This window comes from Tenrec ecaudatus, chromosome 2 (genome assembly GCF_050624435.1).
Source record: "Tenrec ecaudatus isolate mTenEca1 chromosome 2, mTenEca1.hap1, whole genome shotgun sequence".
In the NCBI taxonomy this organism is placed as follows: domain Eukaryota; kingdom Metazoa; phylum Chordata; class Mammalia; order Afrosoricida; family Tenrecidae; genus Tenrec; species Tenrec ecaudatus.
Genome location: NC_134531.1, coordinates 290,098,626 through 290,122,922, shown reverse-complemented (window position 1 = coordinate 290,122,922; position 24,297 = coordinate 290,098,626). Strand labels below are relative to the sequence as shown.

Sequence of the window (24,297 nt, the reverse complement as noted above, 5' to 3'; positions counted from 1 at the left end):
ACTGGAAAGTAAACCCAAACGTTTCAACACACATTAACCTCTTTCCTGTTTAGACTTCGCAGTGCTGTCTTTTCTCTCAGACAGGCCCCAGATGCCTTCCTCCACTCTGGGTTTGCCAAGAGGGCTTCCCCTGAAAGCCCCCAGGACTGTCTTCCTTCCACGATAACGCAATGCAGCCATTTTATCATTTCTGTTTAGATAAAATATACAGGACGCTCCAAATAAACACACCGGGGTTCATCAAGATGCACAGCCTGTAAACCGTGCAGTCTTCTTTGCCTCTGTTCTTTTGCACATGTTAGGACAGACCTTTCACTCCCATGCCCCTCCTTCGTCAGCACCTTGGAAATGCCCGTAGGCAGGACTTCCTCCTAATTCCCACCCTGCTGGCTCTCCCTCCTCTTCTTTAGAAACTCACCTCCGCTTTCCGTCTTCTGTCTGCAGTGCTCCAATCCTATCCTATCCTCCGCCATGTGCCTAAGGAATTCCTCCAGAGCCTTTCCGCTGTGTTCTCCTGCCTCCAGCCTCCACCGCCCTGGTCCACACCTGAATCCTCACTCAGCCCACGTTGACTAGCTGACCTAGCCCAAAGCTCACTTGAAACTTAAAATTCTGCCCCATGTGAAATTCTCAACTTTAGTAGTCACCACTATTTCCATGGTAAATCCTGGTTCTCCCACCAGTTTCGACAAAATCCATGGTAATTCCGTGGTCTTCTCCTAGCAGTTTGAGGTCCAGCCATAAGTTCTCCGTTTGTCCAGATTGCTCGTCTTCCCTCTCTTGGCGTATCTTCAAAGTCTTTGACCTTCCTTAAGATGCCCGATTCCTGTTTTATTTGGGGCAGCATTCCCATAAACATGTGTCCGCAGCTCCGTGATTTGGGGAAGATGTCACCATTTCCCCCCTGTTGAACAAAAGGTACTCTTTTGTTGTTTTTTTTTTAAAGGATCCTTACGGCACTGGGACAACTATATTACTGAGAAAATTTGTTCAGAGCCAAGCAGACGCATGTTTAAACATGATTTGTTTGGAGTCCAGGGACTCTGAAGGGCTCATCAATTTCACATTGTGAAACACTTTCCCCTGACCGTGTGGTATTAAATTGGGGAACATCTTCTCACCTGTGATCACCTGTTTTTGATGGGTGCACAAGCTTTGTGAAGTCTTCTTGTTGAGAAAATAACCTCCCACAACTCCCCTTTTTAAAAAAATCATTTTATTGGGGGCTTGTACAACTCAACATAATCCATACAGACATCCATTGTGTCAAGCACATTTGTGTATTTGTTGCCATCATCATTCTCAAAACATTTGCTTTCTACTTGAGCCCTTGGTATCAGCTCCTCATTCCCCCCTCCCTCACGAACCCTTGATAATTTATCAATTATTATTATTTTTCAATGCTTTACATTGTCTGATGTCTCCCTTCACCCACTTTTCTGTTGTCCGTCCCCCTGGGAGGGAGTTATATGTAGATCCTTGTGATCGGTTCCCCTTTCTCCCCCACCTTCCCCTTCCCCTCCTGGTATCTCTACTCCCATTATTGGTCCGGAGGAGTTTATCTCTCCTGGATTCCCTGTGTTTCCAGTTCCGATCTGTACCAGTGTGCATCCTCTGGTCTGGCCAGATTTGTAAGGTAGAATTGGCATCATGATAATGGTGGGGAGGAAGCATTTAAGAACTAGAGGAAAGTGAATGTTTCATCGTTGCTACACTGAACCCTGACTGGCTGTCTCCTCCCTGAGACCCTTCTGTAAGGGGATGTCCAGTTGCCTACAGATGGGCTTTTTGTCTCCACTCTGCACTCCCCTTCATTCTCAATGATATGATTTTTTTGTTCTTTGATGCTTGATAACTGATCCTATCGACACCTGGTGATTGCACAGGCTGGTGTGCTTCTTCCATGTGGACTTTGTTGCTTCTCAGCTAGATGGCCACTTGGTTATCTTCAAACCTTTAAGACCCCAGATGCTGTATCTTTGGAAAGTCAGGCACCATCAATTTTCTTCACTACATTTGCTTATGCACCTGCTTTGTCTTCAATGATCCTGTCGGGAAGGTGAGCATCATGGAATGCCAGGTTTATAGAACAAAGTGTTCTTGCATTGAGGGAGTATTTGAGTAGAGGCCAAATATCCATCTACTATCTTAATACTAAACCTATAAATATATGCACATAGATCTATTTCTCTATCACTATATATAAATATATTTGCAAATGCACATGCCTGTATTTAGACCTCTATAAATGTCCTTTGCCTCCTGGTTCTTTCCTTTATTTTCTTTTAATTCCCTCTTGTCCTACTAATCATGTTCAGCCTTCATTTGGGTTTTAGTAATTCCCCTCAGTTACATTGCCCTTGACCAAGCCCTACCCGGCCTCGTATTCCCCCCCTTACCATCGATTCTGGGTCACTTGTTGTTTGGATCACTTGTCCTCCCTGGGTTTGTTAACACCCACTTCCTTCCCCCCTTCCTCTCGCCCATTCTCCCCTTCCATAAAGGTCAGTCCCATTGTTTTCTCCTCCAAATTGTTCTTATTTTGTTTAGATAGACCTGCAGAGATAATAATATACACAAAAAACAAGACAGAGTAAAACAAAACAACAGCAGCCACAAAATGACGGAAAAAAGAAAAGCCTATAAATAGTTCAAGGTCTTTTTGTTGACCTTAGGAGTGTTTTCCGGTAGAGTCTGATAGGGTGTCAAGCCCTGGCCCCACAGTCTATTTTTGGTATTCGCTGGGGACTTCGTTGCTCTGTTCCCCTTGCCGTTCTGTTGCATGCCCTTAGTGTTGTGGTGGGGTCAGATCGGTGCATTTCCCACACTGTGTCTCCAGTGTTGTCCCCCGTAGCACTGTGGGTCAGTGAGGGACTTGGTGTCTCATAGTAGAAGCTGTAGCTTCAGTACCATCCTCTGAAGTGAATTTTTCTGTGGCACGGGAGGGCTGTCCATGTAGTTGGGATTGGGACCGGCCTCTCAGACCTCTCTATTGGTTTCCTGCTTCATGCTGGCGTGTTGCATTCACATCTTGGAGCACAGGTTGAAGTCTGGTCCCTCTTTCCCTGTGGAGATATAAACAATACCCTCCCCTTGGGAGGTTAGTGCCCTGTTCTCTTGCTACTCGTCTTTCCCCCCTTGCCCCCCTCCTTTTTAGTTGGCTACCATATGTATCCCTGTGTTTGGTCCAGCCCCTGCCACGCTACCTGTCATTCCTCACCCCAGGAATGTATGTATACAGGAGCTTTTTCCCCTGTGCCCCCTTCGCATTCCTACACTTACCTAGGTGGACTCATGTTGTACTTATTCTTTTGTGCTTGGCTTAATTCGCTTAGCATGGTTTCCTCCAGGTCTTCCCATGCGGCGATGTGCTTCATGTGTTCATCGCTGCTTTTTAGGGATGCGTAGTACTCCATTGTATGTATGTACCACAGTCTTTTGATCCATTCGTCTGCTGATGGAAATTTGGGTTGTTTCCAACTCCTTGCACTGTGGACTGTGCCGTGATGAACATTGGAGCACAAATGTCTGGCCATCCCACAGCCCCTTTAAGAAACTCACTTTGTTAGTTGTTGGGAGTGTACATAGTAGAGCACAGAGCAGCTCAGTGGTGTCCACAGGTACCATCAGTGATCCTGAGGACATTCTCGGAGTGTGCCACCATTTTTTCCCTCTTTTTCTCAGCTATTCTTTCCCATTAACATAAACTCACTGGCTCCTAAGACTTCTATGTAATCTCTTCATTCACCGTGAGCACATGGATCCCATGTTATAATGCTTAAAAGAGCATTTGTCTTAAGGCAAAGATTTTTTTTTTTAACTAGGTAGTTAAACTCTAGTACTGTTCGGTTTTCGGAAGATTCCAAGGGATAGTTTTTTTTAAGATTCAAAGATTATCTCGGGACAACCATCTCTAGGGTTCCTCCAACTTTGACAACTCTAGGATCTGTAGAAATTCTGTTTTTCATGCTCCACCATTTTTAAAATCAGGATTGACCAGTGGAGTCTTTGATAAGTGTGGGCACCACCCAGTTCTTCTGCTCTGCCCTCCTGACATAAGAGACCGCTGTGCATGGGGGCCATTTGCCACACAGCCCGCGTCCTCCTCCTCCTCCTCCTGATTCTCCTTCCTCTCTGTTGCTTCAGGAGACCAGAGAATAATTGCGGTGTCTTGCATGCCACGGCTCTCCTTAAAGGGAGCCATCTCTGACTCTCGTGTTACTGATCGCGGCCTGCATCAAAATGCTCTCTGCTGCCAGAATGTGAATTTGATTTCCGTGGGACTTTCTTTCTGGACAGTGAATGATTCTAGCAGAGACCTCTGGAGGAAGGACCATTGTGTGACCCCCCTCAGTCCCTGGGTGTTTGCCAGGCACTCAGGGAGGTGATGGTTCTCCAAGGACTGGAACACTAAAGAGAAATGGTCTTCCGTGCTGGATCAGCTACACCCCGCACCTGTACATTGTTAGGGTCTTGCTTCCCTCAGATGTCATTGATGCCTCTCCACGTACCTTTCTTTCATATGACGTGCATTCCAGACCCGCGCTTTATAATCTTTCCTCCATTTGGGATTCAGTTTAACTAGGTTTCTTAGTAAAACGGGATGGTGTTTGTGAGTTACAGTTGGCCAGACTGCAAGGCTACTTGTCCAGTTGTAAACTGTTGACTGTTTTGTGTGTATGTGTGCAAATCCTTCTGTAGTAAAACTTTGTCATTTGCTCTTTCCCAGATTCCAACAAGGTGATGGCCGAGCCCAGCCAGATGCCGACGCAGCTGGACTTACAGAATGGTAGCTTAGAGGAAGATTTTGACGCCAATTCCCTTGGGAGCGAGCCCCTGCCCATGATGGAGAGCCTAAGCCAGAAGAAATACTCCTCCAGTCTGCGATTTAAAGCCAACGGAGACCACTCTGGCTCCTATTTAACGCTCTCCCAACCTGTACCTACAAAGAGAAGCCCCTCTCCTCTGGGAACCAGCACCAGAAGCAGCCCCTCCTTGGCCAAAATCCAGGGAAGCAAGCAACTCGCATGCGACGGTGCTGCCAGAAACATTTCCACGAAGCCGCCCACTCCGCTGGTCAGCACCTCACCCTCCCTCAGTGGCTATCCCCTCGGGAGAGCAGACTTGGATCACAGTCCAGGCCGGGACAGGGAAAGGTTCCGGGCGCTTGCAGAGAAGCCTCCCTATTCCAAATACAGTGCAAAGACGAAATCCCACGACAATGTCTACTTTTGGGGAGGATCGGAAGGCCGCAAGGCATCTGGCTCCCTCCTGACCATGTGGAACGGACCTTCCCAGAGCGACCGGAGCTGCTCCCCGGCCAGCAGCAGGTCAGGGGCGGCAAGCATGCCTTCTAGCCCAAAGCAAACCAGGAGAATGAACCTTCCGGACCACCTGACACTTCAGCCCAAGCCAAGCAGACACAAGGAGCTGACATCTGAACACATCAGTGCGAGAACGAGGAAGTTTGAGGGCAGCAGCCTGAGTCACATGGGAGCCTATAGCCGGTCCTTACCCAGGTTGTACAAAGCCACCGACAACCAGCTGATGCCTCTCAGTTTGCCACCGAGGAACTCCCTGGGCAATTCAAGACACACCAAGCAGGGGGAAAAGGATCTACCTCACAATATAATAGACAGTGACAATTACCTTAATTTTTCTTCCCTAAGCTCAGGGGCTTTACCCTACAAAACCTGTGCATCTGAGGGCAGTCCGTATGTGAGCTCCACCCTCAGTGTCCCTGCCAGCCCTCGCATGGCCCGGAAGATGCTGCTGGCCTCCACGTCCTCCTGTGCCTCTGATGACATGGACCGGGCCCCGTACTCAGGGACAAGCCCGAGTCGGGCCTTTCCTCCTGGAGAGCCCGACACAGGCTATGCGGCCAGGAGGAACTACTCGTGTGGCTCCGTGGAGTTGGACGATTCCGACTTGGAGAGCCTCAGACAGGCCTCAGGAACCCCCCAGCCTGCCCTTCGGGAGCGGAAAAGCAGCATCAGCTCCATTTCAGGACGTGACGAACTGATGGATTACCACCGGCGGCAGAGGGAAGAAAGACTCAGGGAGCAGGAGATGGAGCGACTGGTAATCTTCTCCCTCTGCTTTGACCCCACTGCTTCGTGGGACAGTTTTCTCAGGGCAGCTTAAAAGGCAGACTTCTTCAAGGATGTATAACCCCAAACCCAACCACTGGTATTGAGTTGATGCCAACTCATGGTGCTCTCATAGAGGGTTTCCGAGGCTGTAAATCATTAGAGGAGCAGCTGGCCTCATCTTTCTTTTCAATAACCTCGGGTGGGTTTGAACTGCTAACCTTGCGATTAGCAGCCCATTGTCTAACCCATGGTAAAATTAGGGCTCTTTAACGATGTATATACCAGGAGGTTACATTTCTATGTACATCATCCCTGCTGTCGTTAGCCCCCTCTTAGACTTTCTCCTGGTGCCCGTCCTATTTCCAGATAACTATTGTTGGTCATCTATAGGAGCCCTGGTGGCATATTGGTTACATTTTGGGCTGATAACCACAAGGTCAGCAGTTTGAAACCACCAACTTCCTCCCAGGAGAAAGATGAGACTTTCTACTCTCATCAAGAGTTACGTTCTTCGGGACGGACAGGGGCAGTTCTGCCTTGTCCTATAGGGTGACTATGAGTCAGAATCAACTCAATGGCAATATATTTGAGTTGAGTAAAGGTATTTTGACAAGGAGTCCTGGTGACACAGTGGTTGAGTGCTTGGCAGTTAACTGAAAGGTAGACAGTTCAAACCCACCAGCTACTCCATGGGGGAAACATATAGTAATTTGTTTCCATAAGCTTTACAGTTTTAGAAACCCTAGAGGACAGTTCTACTCTGTCCTATAAGGTCACTATGGACTTGGAATCGACTGGCACTTAGGTGGTATAGTGGGTTGCTAGCCCCAAGTTCAGCAGTTCAAACCAACCAGCTGCTCTGGAGGAGAAAGATGAGGCTGTCTCTTCTCATTAAAGATTTATAGCCTCAGGAATCTTAGGGGGAAGTTATAGACTTATAGGATCACTATTAAGTCATAATTGACTTGCGACAGTTGCTTTTTAAAGATATGTTCCTAACATGTTAGCTCTGCTAGCACTGTAGGGTCAGAGTGGGAAACCCATCAAGCATAGAACCTTGGGAACCCTGTGTAAGGCTGCTATGGGTTGGAAGTGATTTGATGGCAATGGTTTGGCTTCTCTCGTATAACTAAATAACTTTGAATTCTTCTAAATTACTGAAAACCTAACAAAGGCAGTATCCAATTTTACTGACTTGTTTTCATGACATATGCGTTTTTCTTTTAAGACTCCAAGGAAACAGAGTTGTATTGTTTCTATGATCAGATTTGCATGTATTTGGTTGTGATAAAAGTAGACAGTGACAGCCAGACTCATTAAAAATTCCAAAACCAAACTCATTGCCATGAATTTGATTCCAATTCAGCACAGAGTAGAACTGCCTCTGTGTGTTTCCTAGACTGTGATTCTTTATGGCATTAATTAGAAAGTCTCATCTTTCACTTGTGGAGCAGCTGGTGGTTTTGAACTGTGGACCTTGTGGTCGACAACCCAATATGTAACCACTGCGCCACCAGGGCTCCTCCACGAGGACTTAGGTAGTAGGATAAATTGTCTCGGAAGTTGAAAGATAGCCTCAGTGTTTCTCAACCTTTTCTCCATGTTGTTCATGTGTGTGCTCTGTTTGTTCTCTCTCTCTCCTCCCACCCCAATCATATATTCTCTCAAAAGTTATTGGAGAAGTTTTTCCCATTCAAAATCGTTTATGTGGTATTTTGTTTCGTGTGCTTTGAACATAGTTTTGGGGAGAATTAATTCCTGGAGAAAGGCAATTGAGCTTGGAAAAGTAGGGAGTCAGGCGCTCGGCTAGCCAGGTTGACGCACTGTCTGAAGGAATGGGCTCAGGTGTCGCAATGGCGGTGAGCACCTGGCAGTGTTTGTGTTCTGCTGTATGTAGGGTCGCCGTGAGTCCCAGTAGACTTGATGGCACCCAGCAACAATACACTGAAAAATAATTTTTAAAAGGGTAAATGATGAGAAAGGGGAAACATTTGCTGAAATGCTGGTGGATGAGAACATATCACCGCCCGCTTCCTTTCTTTTTTCTTGTAGGTCGAGATTTTGTGGTTTAACTTTTAGGATGAATGCATGTCAGAGACTTGAGTCATTAATGAGAAACTCAGCTGGATGGGAAAGTTAGTTCAAAATGAGTAGGGGAAAAAGAAATATGTACCTCCTGGGGGAAAAAAGATGAAGATTTCTGAGTTGCATACAAGATTAGTGAATGACCTACAGTATTCTAAAACACGTCCACATTTAGAAATTAAATTCCCGTTATCAGCCCAATCAGCCCCGTGTAATCCATTCTTGTTCCTCATTAGTTTGATTTCATGAAATATTTAATCTGTGGACAAAAAAGGAGTTCAGGTAGTTGCCTGGTACTTACCTCACTGTGATCTGCGCAAGGTTCGCACAGAAACCTGACCCCATAAATCCATCCTTTGAAGTAGGGGGAGTTAGGAGTATCTGCTACAGTTCTGTCTAGGAGGGGGTGAGTCTGTCTTGCTTTGTTGAAGGCGTATCCCAGTCTGTGATTTGAAGCAGAGTCTTCAGGCAAATATGAGAGGAAGTCAGAAAACACGGTGAGGAGAGTAAAGACTTTGGTTAGTTTATTGCAAGACCACCAGTGTCAGAACAACCCCCCCCCCACTCCCACCCAAGCCAAAAACAAAACCCCAAAGCCCTCCCGGTCATGGAGTTGATTCCAATAGAGAGCTAATTCTCTACCAGATTATAAGGATTGGATCTTCCTTAATCAGTGTTTCCCCCGAGAGTGCAGATACCTTTCTGCAATTTTATGATTATAATAAGTAAAAGTCAATCTCTGAAACCCATTTATACTACTAATACCATCCTTGTACAGAATTACCATAGGAAGTCTGAGCTGCTCATACGTCTTGAAAGAGCGTCCTTTGTACTTCCTGTGAGGGATGAAGTATTTTAAATTAATGAGAATCCCAAGCAAATCTATTTTTACCAGCCATCCTTTTTGGAACCTTAAACAAAAACAAAATGAATCATGCCTAGATATCCCCCTTGGGAATACCTCCAGTATAAAAAATAATCTTGACAATATTTCCCCTGAAATTAGGGACTGGTCTTAAGAAGGCAAGATCAAATCTTAATCACAGGAGATTTTGGTCACGTAAGTGATGTAGACTCATGGACCCCTGAGAACAATAGATTCTTTCAGTATGGCGTCCTTGTCATCAAGGTGACATTGTTGAGTCCGTGCCTGCTTGTAGAGATCCGGAAGGACAGGGTAGAACTGGCCCTGTGAGTTTCTGGGACTGTGATTTTTTTTTTGACAGTTTATTGGCATATAGTTCACATATCACACAATTCAGTAGTATGTTGTCCCTTCAAGTAGAGTTGTACAAACATCACCACAATCGGTGTTAGAACATGGAATTCCTTCTGATACTCAATATTGTTAGCTCCTCAAATATCCCCCAAGGAACCATGAATCCACTTACTGTCTCTGTAGATTTACCTACCTTGGATTTCGAGACTGTTTAGCTATTTTAAAAAAATCGTTTTATTGGGGGCTCGTACAACTCTTATTACAATCCATATATCCATCCATTGTGTCAAGCGCATTTGTACATTTGTTGCTATCATCATTCTCAAAACATTTGCTTTCTACTTCAGCCCTTGGCATCAACACCTCACTTTTCCCCCTCCTTCCCCGCTTCTCCCTCCCTTGTGAACCCTTGATAATTTATAAATTATTATTATTTTGTCATATCTTACACTGTCCCATGTCTCCCTTCATCCACTTCCCTGTTGTCCATCCCCCAGGGAGGATGTTTTATGTAGATCCTTGTAATCGGTTCCCCCTTTCTACCCCACCTTCCCTCAACTCTCCAGTATTGCCACTCTCAACACTGGTCCTGAAGGGGTCATCTATCCTGGATTCCTAGTGTTTCTAGTTCCTAGCTGTAGCAGTCTACATTCTCTGGGTCTAGCCAGATTTATAAGGTAGAATTGGGATCATGATAGTGGTGGGGGGTGGGATGAGGAGGAAGCATTTAAGAACTAGAGGGAAGTTGCATGTTTTATTGTTGCACCCTGACTGGCTCGTCTCCTCCCCGAGACCCTTCTGTAAGGGGATGTCCCATTACCTCCAGATGGGCTTTGGGTCCCCAATCTGTACTCCCCCTCATTTACAATGATATGATTTTTTGTTCTTTGATGCCTGATACCTAATCCCTTCAATACCTTATGGCCACACAGGCTGGTGTGCTTCTTCCATGTGGGCTTTGATGCTTCTCAGCTAGTTGGCTGCTTGTTTACCCTCAAGCCTTTAACACCCCAGACGCTATATCTTTTGATAGCCGGGCACCATCAGCTTTCTTCACACATTTGCTTATGCACCTGCTTTGTCTTCAGCAATGTTGGGAGGGTGTTAACTGTTACAGGAGCAAAAAGCTTGTGCTTTCTCATGTGGATTGGGTGGTAGTTTCAAAATGCTGACTTTGCGGTTAGCAGCCCAATTTGTAATCGCTAGGTAGCCAGGGCTACTAAACTGGCAATAGGATATTTTATAGTAAATGAGAAACTTTAAGTTAAAAATGAGGTGCTTTCCCCATTGTTCAAGGATTTATCCCTGTTAGCACAAGCTCAAGAAGTTTCTTTCTACATATTGAATCTCTGTTATCTGGGTAGATTCTAGAGCAGCGGTTCTCAACCTGTGGGTCATGACCCCTTTGGGGGCCAAAACACCCTTTCACAGGGGTCACCCAATTCCTAACAATAGCAAAATGGCAGTGATGAAGTAGCAATGAAAATAACGTTATGGTTGGGGGGAGTCACCACAACATGAGGACCTGTATTAAAGGGGCACGGCATTGGGAAGGTTGAGAACCACTATTCTAGAGAATACCTTTTTTTGCCCCTTTTCAAGAAAATGCTGATTGCTCCAAGGTTAATTTGGCATTTCAAAAGAGAGATAATTATCTTTTAGTTTTACTTTAACAGGATATGTGTCACACATAGCATGTTTTTAAAAATCATTTCATAGATAAACTCATCTAAGTGGTTAGGAGTCGTTGGGCTGCTAACTGCAAGGTCAACAGTTCTAAGCCATAGCTGCTCCTCTAAAGAAAGGGGGGCTTTCTACTCCCTTAAAGAGTTGCCGTCTCAGAAACCCGCATGGGCAGTTCTGTCTCATACAGTTGCTTTGAGTCAGCATCTACTCGATGGCATTGAGTTTATTTTTTAAAATAGGTACACATATTGCTAATTTTTGAAAACATGTATCACTGCTTGTTGCAGGTATATTTTACACACGCACATACCTATGATAACTCAACCCCAACTCCACTGCCATTAAGTCACTTCTGACCCATAGTGACCCCATAGGACATAGAAGAACTGCTCTGTAAGGTTTCTAAAGTTGTAAACCTTAACAGAAGCATCTTCCTCCTGTGAAGCTGCTGGTGGGTTAGAACCACCAGCCTTTGGGTTGGCACGTAAACAGGTTAACTGTTGTAACACCTGTTCATCTTATAGGTAAATTTCCCTCTTTGCAAATCTACAATTTTCTAGTTTCTTTCAGCCTTTGCCCTTGATTGCCTCTTTCACATTTTGGCACAGCCACGTATTTTATATAAAAGTGCTTAGTTAAAGGTGTTGGAAATTATGTTTAAGCTGACACATCACAGGAAATAATTACTTTTTCTAAAACATGGTTTTATTGACATAGACGTCACCTATCATATAATTGACTCTCCCATCACATTAAGAAGATGCGTGCAACCAACACCACAATCAACTGCAAAACATTTTCTTATCATGCTCCTGAGCTCCTCACTTCTCTCCATCTCCCCCACCGTGCCCCTAGGCAATTATCCATCCTGTTACTGTCTATAAATCTACCTACTCTGGATTCCAGATACAGAAAATGCTACAGAACACAGGAAGCAAGTAAACAAACAAGCGCAACAAACCCCAAGAACAATGTGTAGACAAAACACAGAAAAACCTCAATCGAAAAGCAGAAATTATTAGAAATGGATACAACTTTAAAATGGGTCAAAAGGAAGATCAAGTGAATACTGGCATATATTGTCTAAGATTGAGAAGAATATAAAATTTGTACTTTGCTAAATTGGATTGCAAGTGTAACAAATATTTTATTATAAAATAATATTTTGCCTGTCAATTATGGAAATTTAATTACTTTTGATAATAAAAGGTTTCCTATAATTATAATCCAAATTAGCTACATAAAAATTTTTTATGTTTCTTCTTTAGAAACATGATATGGAAATATTCCTAGCTTATTTTTTCTGTAAAGTAATATGACATTTTAAGAATTCAGATAAACTAGTCTCTGTGATAAAACCAAACCAAATATTATTTTTAAATGAAATTACACTCTTATTTTGCTGGGAAATAGGGAGAGCGGCAGAATCTGTTCTTAAAACCAAATTACTAACTCATTCTGATTTATGTAAAATGTCACTTTGAAGGAGTAAACTTGTTTTCCAATAGAAAAGAAAATACCTGGCGTCGGCAGTTTTGTTGAGAAAGATCGTTTTCTTTAAAAGGAGAAAATATTTAAAGTATTCGAGTATTTTCTTGGAGTTGTAGGAATATTATATTTACTTAAGAGCTTGTTGGTTTCCATAAGACAATCAAAACAACTCTTCAAATTTAGTTCATTAGGAAGTCGGGGAAATTGCCACCTTACCACAGTGGTTTTGCACGAGGTACAGGGACGCACAGACTCACAAAGAGCTTACAGCTGATGTTCTACAACTTCCCCCGAGTTCCAAAAGTAAACGCTGGAACACTGCTTCAGATGACGAGAAACCAGCCTCTTTTCCATTGGGCATAAAATATTTCCCCAATTTGAGCTCATGAATTAAAAGCAAAACAGATTTACACACACACACACACAGACGACCCTCTGTTGTCTGGCACAGGACCAAAATAAGATCCCTGTTCTACCAGACCCAAACCCAAACACACTGACTACCACTGAGTCAAGTTTGACTCGAGCGACCCTGGCCAGAGCTCACCAACTGGCCAGATCACAAAACCTGATTCCCCTCATTGCGGCCACCAGTGGGAAGTTAACTACCTGTTGCGTTCAAACCCAAACCAGGGTCAGACTTGGTCAAGAATCCACAAGAGAAACACTGAAGCAGGAAACCAAATCATGGAGAGAAACGGGTGCTAGTGAAGCTCTGGTGCTCTTTGAGACTTAACGCCTGGAGCTAAGCAAAGTTGTGCTTGACCTTCCTGTGCCTGGGTGGTGTGGTTTAGTGGCCTCTACTAGGTGGGGCCATGTGTACCTTTTAGGGGAACCTGAAAATTGTCAAATATAAATTTCAAAAAGGAAACATGACTCCAAAGAGTTTATATCAACAAACTCATGGAACCCATCGCTCTATATTTTCCACTGTGCAAATATAGCATGACTAGATACCACAGACATACTACTGATTAATGAGGGCCCAGTAGGACTTGTGAACATACTTTCCAAATTGTGTTAGCTTAACTTTGATTTTACCAGTGTTTCCTCTTGCTTTTTTAAAAAAGTCAAATGTATTTGAAAGCTCAAAGTAATTACATTTAATATTAAAGGTTGAACTGTAATTCTGCACCTCCAAGGATCTGCTAATGAGATGTAATAATCCAATTTAAGTCTATATTAAAATAGCACGCAACTTCTAGGATATTTGTGATGCTTAATTAAAAAAATTTTTTTTCTTCTTTCTTTCGCTCAGTTGCTAATGCTTAATGTTGTCATTATGGTAACTGTTGGAAACTAGATATCAAGCTTCATTTTTAAATGGTCTATGTTCAGGGTTCCTAAGGGCAAATGTCTTTTGAGAGCATCCCAGGTGACTGCTCTGGGTGCCATTTAGTTCATAGACCTTGGAGCCTGCACTGGGTTGGCGGGTGGTCACTTGAGCACCCTAATTTCAAGCTGCGTCCCAAGGAGGAGACGTTACTGGATAAGGGAAGGGAGGGGCCCTCTGGGGGGCTGCGTTTGACCAGTTGGATTTCCTAGAAAGCCGAGCAAGCTTTGCTGGCAGGACATTCTCTGACTCATCTTGGGTTCCTGTACCTGCACTGCTCCCCAGGAATCCAAAGTGGTGTTGGCTGTTTGGTGCAGTTTACGGTCCAGGGCAGGAAAGGTCGTTTTAGAAAGAAAGAATTTGGGAGACAAAAAGACCAAAGCAAATTGTATGACTGGTAGGAGTATTCAGTGGGTCATCTTGTCGAGAGTGTGGAAGGAGTATTCAATGGATCGTCTTGTCGAGAGTGTGGAAGGAGTCGTGGGGCGCAGTGGTTGAGTACTTGGCTGCTAAATGAAAGGGCACCATTTTGAACCCTCTAGTTTCTCCGAAAGAGAAAGATCTGGTAGTTCTACTCCGATATGGTAACAGGCTCGATTTAGTTTAACAATAGTAACAATGTTTACATGATCAGTCAGTCCTCTGCTGCATCTCATGCACATACCTTGCTTAGATGATTGATAGGGTCTCCCTTAGAAATACAGTGCGAGCCCGTATGTGAGCCAGGTATGTCATTACAGATTTTCACCACTGATAAAAACACTAGAAGTAAAATTAATTCGATAGTATATCGGAAAGTACAGAAGTCAGTGGATGATGCTGTTATTTAAATAAGCTGTTCTTTCTCTAAGGACAAAGCGTTGCTTTTCTTTTCTTTTTTTTAAATAAAATAAGAATGACTCTTCAACCAGCAAGTAATAGAAAGAATGTTGTCAATGGCTAGATCACCTGGAAGTATAATGTAAGGTTTTGTATCTTTTAAATAACAAATTGCTGTCAATCACAAAATATTAATGGAGGTAATTGTTAGCAAATGATGGTTGCCAACCGTCTCCAGTTAACAGAGAGTTAAACTGTTATCACCACCCCCCCCCCCCCCGGAGGTATATAGGTAGGAACGTAATGAGCAAGGTATTGGCATTTAGCAATATTCTAATGATTCCACTTTGGGCAATAGAGTCAAGTCCTAAGTAATTCTGCATTACCCTAGTTTAGGCTTCTCCCCTGTACTTGAGAGCAGCCCCCAGGTTCGTCTTGCAGAGGCAGTACAAGCTACTGCCTCATGAGGGTGCCACACTTTTAAAAATCCCTGCGCAGAGCTTGAGAGCTAGGTGTTCTGCATCCTAGCACAGGGTCGCACTCTTGAGCTAAACGCTCAAACAGGAAAGGCGGCTAGCTTGCACAGAGGCCTTGTGTGCTCCTAGATCGGGTACAGGAGGAGATCCATCCATTTTTCAAACGATAAATCAATACAGGAAGATTGTTCTTACACAGTCAGTAAATCGTATAGGTCAGTTTCATAGATGAGGTACAACATCGGTGGAAATTGAGCATATACTAGATAGATGGTAACAAGTATATTGCGGTGGAGTAATGAACCAAATGTACTGATATTTCATAGTAAAAGCGGTGCCCATGTTTGCTGTCTAAATACAGAGGCTACTGACAAGCATCTTGCAATATGTAACCTTTGAGGATTGACTTCTTTCCCCACCCACTGTCAGTCCCTGGAGCTGCTGGTTCATTGCTTTTTGTTCCTCAGCGGTATTCTCTGGGACTGACTACCCTGCCAGGGTTTAACTGCTTGCCTGTCGAACAGCATGGGGGCTCATCCCCCCTCCCACCCCAGTTTGGGGCTATTATAAATAAAGTCGGTGTAAACATTCATGAATAAATTTTTATATAAATTTACGTTTTTGTTCTCAAAAATTAGAGGTGCTGAGTCGTATGGTAGCTACATGTTTCGCTTTTAAAGAAATTGCCAAACTGATTTTTATCAGTATAGGGTGATTGATCCAGCGTCTCTCTATCAGCATACGTTGCTTGTCACTGTGTTTTATTTTCCATTCTGGTAAAGGTGTGTAGTGATGTATCATCATCGTGGTTTTATTTCTGACGTTTCCAAAAGTGAATATTGTTGAATATCTGTTCATAGACATATTTACCATCTATATATATTTTTTGAGAACATCTTTAGTTGGCTCCTTTGCCAATTTTCTAGTGGAATATTTTCTTACGGTTGAGTTTTAAGAGTTCTTTAAGCATTTGTCCAAAATGTGGTCTTTTCCTAGTCTAGCTTGTGTTTCCATTCCTCTTGGCAAATACTTCACAGGAAAGGAGTTTTTCATTCTAATGAAGCCCAGTGTATAATTTTTCCCTCTCAATGGTCATGCTTTTAGAGTCAAGGCATGAACTTTTGACCCCACTTTAGAGTCCAAAGACTTTCTCTGATTTGTTTCCGATTTTTTTCCCTCTGATTTCCCTTGAAAGTTTCGTAGTTCCACGCTCCTGTTTTGAGTTAAATTTTGGGTAAGATGCAACTGGTAAGAGGTTCTTTGTTGACAGATGTTCACTAGATCTAGTACCATTTTTTAAGCTATCTTGTTTTCATTGAATTAATGTGGCATCTTTGTCCAGAATCAGCTGTCCGTCTTTGTGTGGGTCTCTTTCTAGATGTGAGAGGGAATCTAAGTTCGGTGAAAGAATTCTCATCTTCCAAGCAGGAGAGTCCCAGCTCATGCACCTGAAGAAGAGTCACTACTCGCTTGTCAGGGGAGGCTTGTGGGTTTCTAAGTTGCTGAACAGGTTTGGGTAGCGCTTCCAGACTTAAGCAGAGTAGCAAGAAAGGCTTGGTGATCTACCTTTGAAACTCCACCAGTGAATACGTGTGAGTCAACAGCGATTAGATCCCCAACTGACCATGGGGATGCGGCAGGACCAAGCAGCATTTTGTTGTTCTGTGCAAGGGCCATTGTGAGCAGGGCTGGAGTCCGTGGCAGCCAACCACAGCAACGTTTTAGGATTGCCCGTTCTCTTCCCTTCAGCAATGTGTTTATCTTTCCACCAATACCTTATCGATCACTGTAGCTGTATAATTATTCTTGAATTGCATCGATTGATTCATCCCACTTTTTTTTTCTTGCAATACATTTTAGAATAGCCTTTCTATATCTTCAGAAAACCTTGTAGGTGTTTTGATAGGAAGTGTGTTAAATTCACATTATCAATTGGGGGAGAACGGATCTCTTCGTCATGTTGATTCTTCCAATCCATGAACATTGCGTGTCTCTCTATTCCCTTTTTAGATGTCCTTTGATTTCTTTCATGGAATGGCACATTTTTCTGCATACAAGTCTTAGAAGTCCTAGACCCATTTTGTTAGGTTTGCACCTAAATGTATTTCTCATTTCCATTTCCGTATGCTTATTAGTAATTTATAGATATACAATTGATTTTTGTACCTTGCCCCTTACTCAGGTACTTCCCAGTGGAGATGAAAATCCCTCACTGCTCAGCCATCTCCGACACACACTTAGTGTGTGGTGGTGGTGGTGATGGTGATGGGCAGTTGAAACTCCTTATTATGTAACTTGGTGAGGAGAGATGTATAGGCTTTCTAATGAGACTGTAATTGAGAGTAGAGATGGGACCTCCATTTTTTCTGTGGTGGTTAGAGCCATTCCTGACTCTAAGACTATTGCTTTCTTGGTCCTTTAGATAGAGAGAGCAGTCTTTTGTTGAGACTTAAATTTTTTTTTTTTGGTATGCTCACTCCTTTCTGTTTCAGGCTTCCTGGGTTCTCCAGCACCACGTCTTGGGGATAGGAGGCTAAAAGAAACCCCAGGGAACTCACTGCTGCGTTTTTCTCGGAGTCCCTAGATCCTTAGTAGCATCTTTTAGTTGTATTTACTGGAAGGAATAGGAAAATGTCCAAGGGGAAGTTGAAAAAGTATTGCTACCAGGGTCTTAGCCCATAACCTGCCTGGGGTTCTTCTAAACCAGAACTGTTTCACCGTGGCTCTGCAATCAGTGGATAGCTGCGGACAAGTTCTCTCCGTAATACACTTGTCTGGAGTTTCCTTAGGGAGCCTTCGGACCAGAAGAAGAAAACAAGGTCCATTTATAACAGTAGCCTCTGATGGGATCTGCCTATCCAGGTCATTTCAAGACTGATAGGTAAGAAGGTTACGGTGACTGTATTTTAGATCCTAAAGGGGTTGATTTTGATCGATTTTCTTGAAGGACACGGGACAACCTTGAATGCTTATTAGGAAGAAGTTTTAAGAAAATTGACACTGCATTAGTGAAAGAAGGGCCAAGAAAGCAGCACAATTTGTGTCTACCTCCAACCAGGACAATAGACCTCTTTATGCTTTTACAGGGGCTGTTCTCCCAGAAGTTCATCAGGAGATTTTACCCTAGAGATTAAGTGCCCCGATCCCACCCCTTCTGGCTCCTCTCTCTTTCCACAGCTTAAAGAGCATTTGAAAGGAGCATGATTTGAGTCTCCTTAGGATGCCCAAAATGTCATTTTGATACAGTATAAATCACGTATAAATCCTTCGGTAGTGGATAGACCCAGATAGACTTTGATATACTGAAATCAATAGCTTTCCATGTTAACTTTGTTAGATAGAGATCTCTATGATTTTGTAACAATACTTTCTGGTTTGCCCTAGTATGTCTACTCCGTCTTCCCAGAAGCAAAAATCTTTGAGATGCGTATTTCAAATCTGAAACAGCCAGGCACCGTGCAGTGGTAAGGTGTGACTGATGGTAGGAAGGACGCCTTTCTGTGGGTTGTGTTGTGTTGCCGAGTTTAGATTTGCAAAAATGGATCTCCAACATTCAGAAAGTGTCAGAGCAGGCCGTGTGTACAGTTCTGGCATGGTGGCATATATTTTAAGAAGAGACAAAATTCTAAGAAAATTCTGAATCAAATTAAAAGGAACTTGTTTCATGAATGTTTATTATTCTTCTGATCATAGAACGACTGCTGGAAATTTGAAAGACCATTCTTTGCCATCAGATTACAAAGACCAAAACCTCAATCCTATCGGGCAGAGATTACAGTTTTAAAAGTTGTTTGGTGAAAAAGGAAAATTTTGTTTCTCTCAGACATCATCTCAAATATTGAGGAAAGCCATGTTTTTGTTAATGTTGCATTCTTTGTATGTGTTAAAGCACGTTGTATGTTTTCATAATGAAAAAAGTCATCCACTTGGTTTATCTCTTATAAATAGTAGCATTACAATACTCCATGATAGTACACCTCTTTTTTTAAAACATAGATTTTCTAATTATTTTTCATTTTACCACTTACTTAAGACATGAAAACTATTCCTTATTTTTATTTTTTAGCGTAGATTTTTCCAATGTGGAGATTTTAATGAAGCAAGATATCACTTGTAATTCTAAAAGCATTTAGTCAGTTGTGTTTTATAGACTAGAGATTTTCAGGGGTAACAAGCAAACAGATCCTGCCGACCTTGATTAAGCTGAGGTGGAATTGTAAACCAATGAAAGTACTGGATTTCTGGTGTTTGGTTGTAGTTGTTTAATTGGCTGGGGCTGTAACATGATTTCTTTAGCAGAGGGGGATCCAGCAGCACCTCTTGGATGTTCTTCTGAAACACTGCCCATTAAAGGCCTAAAAACATCTGGCTTTGTTTTTCTTAGATCCCCTGTGGAAATGATCACGGTCATGTGGATCACATGAGCTTGCTTTTTAAAATACTTTTTATGTAGCCAGCCTTTGTCAGGCTTGAGGAAGAAATTAATTTACCCCCGTATAATGTCCGTGCCGAGACAGTCGTGTTATGCACTCTTACATGATGTGTGTCTTTTTTCAAATGACAGCTTCTCAGAGCGCAGTTGCTAGGGGCCACTGCATCAGTTCCAGCTCACAATGACCTTGGGTACAACAGAGCGAAACCCTGCCCGGGCCTGCGTCCTCCTCACGGTTGTCCTTCATGCTTGAGCCCATTGCTGCGACCACGGTGTCAGTCCAGCTCAGCGCACCAGTGGGAGTGCATGTGCACCTGCGGTTGAAACTCAGTGTTGGAGAATAGAGCACCTCGTGCCTTATTAGACTCACGCTTGAAGGCAGAATTACAAATCAGTCAGGGGAATATAAGATTCTTAGCCAGAGATTAAGCACACTTCCATGAAGAGACGGCATGACACCAATACTTCTTATTTCCATATATGTAAACCAACCCAAAGCACACAATGACTGCCCTCAAGTCCAGTCCAACTCACAGTGACCCGCCAGGAGAGAGAAGAGCTGGCATTGTTGGTTTCTCAGGCGGGAACATGTTTACGGGAGCAGAAAGCCTCATCTTTCTCCAGAGGAGCACTTAATGGGTTTGAACTGCCAACCTTGTGGTCTTTTATCCCGACTGAGTCACTTTTTTTTTTAATGCTGGTCATTTTTTCTAAGCTGGTAAAAAAACAACTCTAAGGCAATGTCTGAGGCAGTAACGGAGCTTCCTTGAATAGGATCCCCGAGCCCTTCAGCTCCAAGTTTGGGGCCAGTCACCTGCCTGAAATCAAACAGGGTATTGTAGTCATAAAGGAGCCCTAGGGGGCCCAAAATAAGCCCGTGGTTCTAACCCAAAGGTTGACTGTTTGAATCCACCCCGAGGTGCCTTGGCAGAGATCTGGCAACTTCTTCAGAAAGGTCACAACCATGAAAGCACGTTTCAACTCAGACACACATGGGATTGCCACGAGCCAGGGTGAATCAGACAACTGCATTTTTTATGGTTTTATTGTATGGCTTTATTTGTGGGTTAAAAAAAGCGGGGCGAGGAGGGGTGGGATCACTCAGGGGCTTACACAAAGGAGGTGTGTTTCTCACTCGCACTGCCAGGCTGGTGTGGATTGATGCCAGCCCCGTCTGGAGGGCCGCTTGGCCGTGCTGTGCGAGCAGGCGTGACATGTATTGCTTCTCCCCTTCCAGTGGCCGCTGCAGGCCCATGGCCATATGTCATGTGGGGGAGGGCCAGAGAAATGGACCCAGAAAGAGAAGTAATCAGAGCCCTCCCGTGGGATTGATCTGATCGCTAAAACCAATTCTGTTTGTGCCCTGGAGTGCCTTCCGACTCACAGCCACTTGTCGCTGACGGAGCAGAACTGCCCCATCAGGTTTCCTGGGCTGGAATCCAGCACCGGATCTTTTTCTCCACAGCAGCAACTAACACGTGGGTGTGGGTTTGAACAACTTGCCTTTTGTTTAGCAGCAGGGAACGGAACGCTTGCACCCTAACCTAAAATGTCTCCTGGTTCATCTTGTCTCCTGGTTCTGCCCCTGATCCTCCCACCTGATTGAGGCCTCACATCTGTTGGGATGGTTCTGGAAATGCGGCTGCTTTGTGGTCAGCCCTAACCCGTCTCAGCTGGCTGCCCATTTTTAGACCAGGCACGTCCTGCTGGCGTGCTGGGCTGCGGGTTGGGATCCTCACTGCAAGATCACCAGTTTGAAATCAGCAGCCATGTCGAAGGCGAGAGGTGAGGCGTTCTGCTCCCTTCTGGATTTATCGTTTGGGAAATCCAAGGGAGCACTTTCTCCTCTGCCCTGCAAGGCTATGAACCCAAACCGACTCGAGAGTAGTGGGGTTGGCTTGCACTTTTAAAATTGATTCCAAAAGTTTACGAGTCAGCTGTTCGAAACCACCAGTCTGCTCACCACAAGGTAAAGCATTTGAAACCACCAGCCGCTTGGAGGGCGAAAGACAAGGCTTTCTACTTCCAAGCAGTTACCATCTCGGAAGCTCACAGGGGCTGTTCTGCTTGGTCTTGTCGGATCTCTCGGAATCGGAATTGACTGGCAATGCGTGCGGGGTTTGGGTTTGGTGCCCGAGGCCTTTCAGAGGTTGTGGACTTGGAAAGGTGAGTCGGGTCTGGAGAGCTCAAAGAACGCGTTCAGAGAGGGCGGGCAGCCACCTTGGCTCAGCCGATTGCCAAGTGACATTCAAAGAACGCCGAGTGGCAGGCAGCAAGCTGCACACTGCAGTGTGCCAGGCCACTCACAGTCCGTGCGCGATGTTCCAGTGTCCTTATTTAATAGAAACTTCCTAAAGAGCCCCAGCTGGCACAAACGGTTAAGGTACTGGTTGCTACCTGACAAGGTGGCAGTCTTCAATTCACCCAGAGGCACCTTGGAAGAAAGGCAGGCCTGGTGACTTGCTTCTGAAAAAATAGCCACTGAGAGCCCTGTGGAACGCAGTTCTGCTCTGATACACACGAGGCGGCCATGAGTGGGAATGGACCCACCAGCAGCTGCCAACTTCTGGCTTCGAATCTGAGCAGTCACCCTAGTTCGAGACCAGGGTGGGGACTGGGGTGGGGTGGGGTGGGGGTGGTGCTGGGGTTGGAGGAAACGAGTGTGGTGGGTGGCAAAGGGACACGACTTCAGTATTGTGTGTTGAAGGGAGAATTATCTTGGGTGGGGGGGTTCTGTTTAGGGCTTTCCTTAAAAGACTTTTCTTGGTGTGCTTTCCGAAATGCCTTGCCGACTTCGGTCTGGCGCACTGTTTGTCATCCGTTTAGTTTTCTCTGACTCGGCTTTCATGGGACCCCAGGGTGTCTCGGTGGGGCCTGAGCCTCATTTACAGTTGGGGACAGTAGCCTTGCGTGTGTGTCTGTGCTTCAAGCCTGGGCAGATGGGCTGGGAATGGGGTGGTAAGAACAGGAAGGTAGCAGATACCAGTAGACCAAACTTCCTGTGGACGGGCCTTTCCAGACTGCACTGTGTGAAATAGCTCTCATCTTAGGGCTGGGATCATTTATTCCCGCGGGAAGTAAGCAAGAGCACTGCAGCCGCAGGAACTATTTTGGGAAGGAGATGTGGGAGGGCTTCTGCCGTGTATTCAGACGCTGCAAAAGTCCCTTTCAGACTTCTGATGGTGGAGCTCTTCCGCTGAGCCCTTATAAATAAATGGTACCCTAGGAGACAAAGGGCATCTGTAGAGGTCTAGACAAAGACATGTACATGCAAATATATATATATATGGATGGGGAAATAGATGTGTCTATAGTTATAGGTTTAGTATTAAGGTGGTGGAAGGACCTTGGGCCTCTACTCAAATAAATGGTACCTTGGCCACGTTCAGATAACCTCAAGTAAGATCATTGCCCAGGCCGATGGACATGCACTCTAGGTTTATCAATAGCTGTCAAGATTGAGTTTAGATGTTTCAAGTGCATCTGCCTGAGCTGAAGAAGGGAACTCGATTTGGAGACTAGCCTGCAATACAGATGCTGGTAAGGAAGGGTAAAAGGTAGTCTCTGCTGTCCGTCTGCTCCTCACATATGCCCCCGCAGACTGTCTTTTACAGCCTCGTTCTCACATAGACTTTTCTAGGTTGCTGCAGAAGTTTAAAATAAGGCCATCGGGGCTGTTTCTCCCGCCCTCCCCGACAAGTTGAGGTGGGTAGGGCTTGGCAGCTGGGGGTAGCTGCACAGATAGATAAACCCCAGAGTTCCTGGATGGAGAGGAAGCAGAGGAGCACAGGATGAGGGTGTGCAGGTGTGAGTGCCGGCCATGGGAGAAGACCCTGAGGACAGAACCACAGCTGGAGACCAGAAGACCCTCCCGCAGTAAAAAGGAGGTGGGGCTCATGGGAATGTATTGCATGGTCCCTTGGATGAAGCTAGAGGAGTCCTGCTGGTGGATTGGTGACACGCCGGGCTGAGATCCTCAGGGTTGACAGTTCAAACCCCCCAGCAGCTGCACGGGAGAAAGACTCCCCAAAGAGTTTCAGACTCAGAGATCCGCAAGGGGTGGCAATGAGTGAGCACTGTCTACGGCAGCGAGTGTGTTATTTATTTAGCTTTTATTAAGCTAGACCATACTGGGTTTTGGGGGTTACTGTAGAGAGCAGACATAAGTTAGATATACTTTTAATGAGTTCTATTTGGTCATTTAATGTATGCATTGAAGGGAAATCAGGGACTTAACATCGGTCGGTTCCTATTTCTTGTTTCTATCCCCTCCTAGTTCACGTAATAAACTATAAACTGCCTTCTGAATTTTGCGTTTACGAATAGGCTCCAATCAGCAGTTGGAAATAGCAGCCCCGTCCCATTTATGTTTTTAAAATGTGCTTTGTGACTAAGGGCCCGTGAGGGCTCCATGTTGTCAGCATTAGGTTGCTTACCACAAGGCCAGCGGTTTGAACCCCCAGCCGTGTGACTCCTGGACAGATTTAGTCTCAGAAACCCCGTCTAGGCTTGCTATGAGTCTGATCGAACTCGGCGGCAGTAGGTTTGGTTTGCGGTGTGAAAATATTGACGCTTTTCAAGTGAAAAAAAGCTGAAACATGATAGGCCTTTTTTGTTATCCAATAATAGAATAATAAAACACCGTTGGAAAAAAGACTTTATTA

At 44.5% G+C, this 24,297-nt stretch overlaps 1 protein-coding gene across 5 annotated transcripts in view; it reads left to right on the top strand.

The window, feature by feature from the left end:
- Nucleotides 1-24,297, top strand: part of PHLDB2 (pleckstrin homology like domain family B member 2) — a 128,010-nt gene that overhangs the window by 18,953 nt on the left and 84,760 nt on the right. For all 5 annotated transcript variants that reach the window (XM_075542545.1, XM_075542542.1, XM_075542543.1 and 2 more), the window contains exon 2: nucleotides 4,730-6,081. In XM_075542545.1, coding sequence (XP_075398660.1) covers nucleotides 4,744-6,081 — 1,338 coding nt within the window. In that variant the 5' untranslated portion in view covers nucleotides 4,730-4,743. The remainder of the gene's footprint in view (nucleotides 1-4,729; nucleotides 6,082-24,297) is intronic.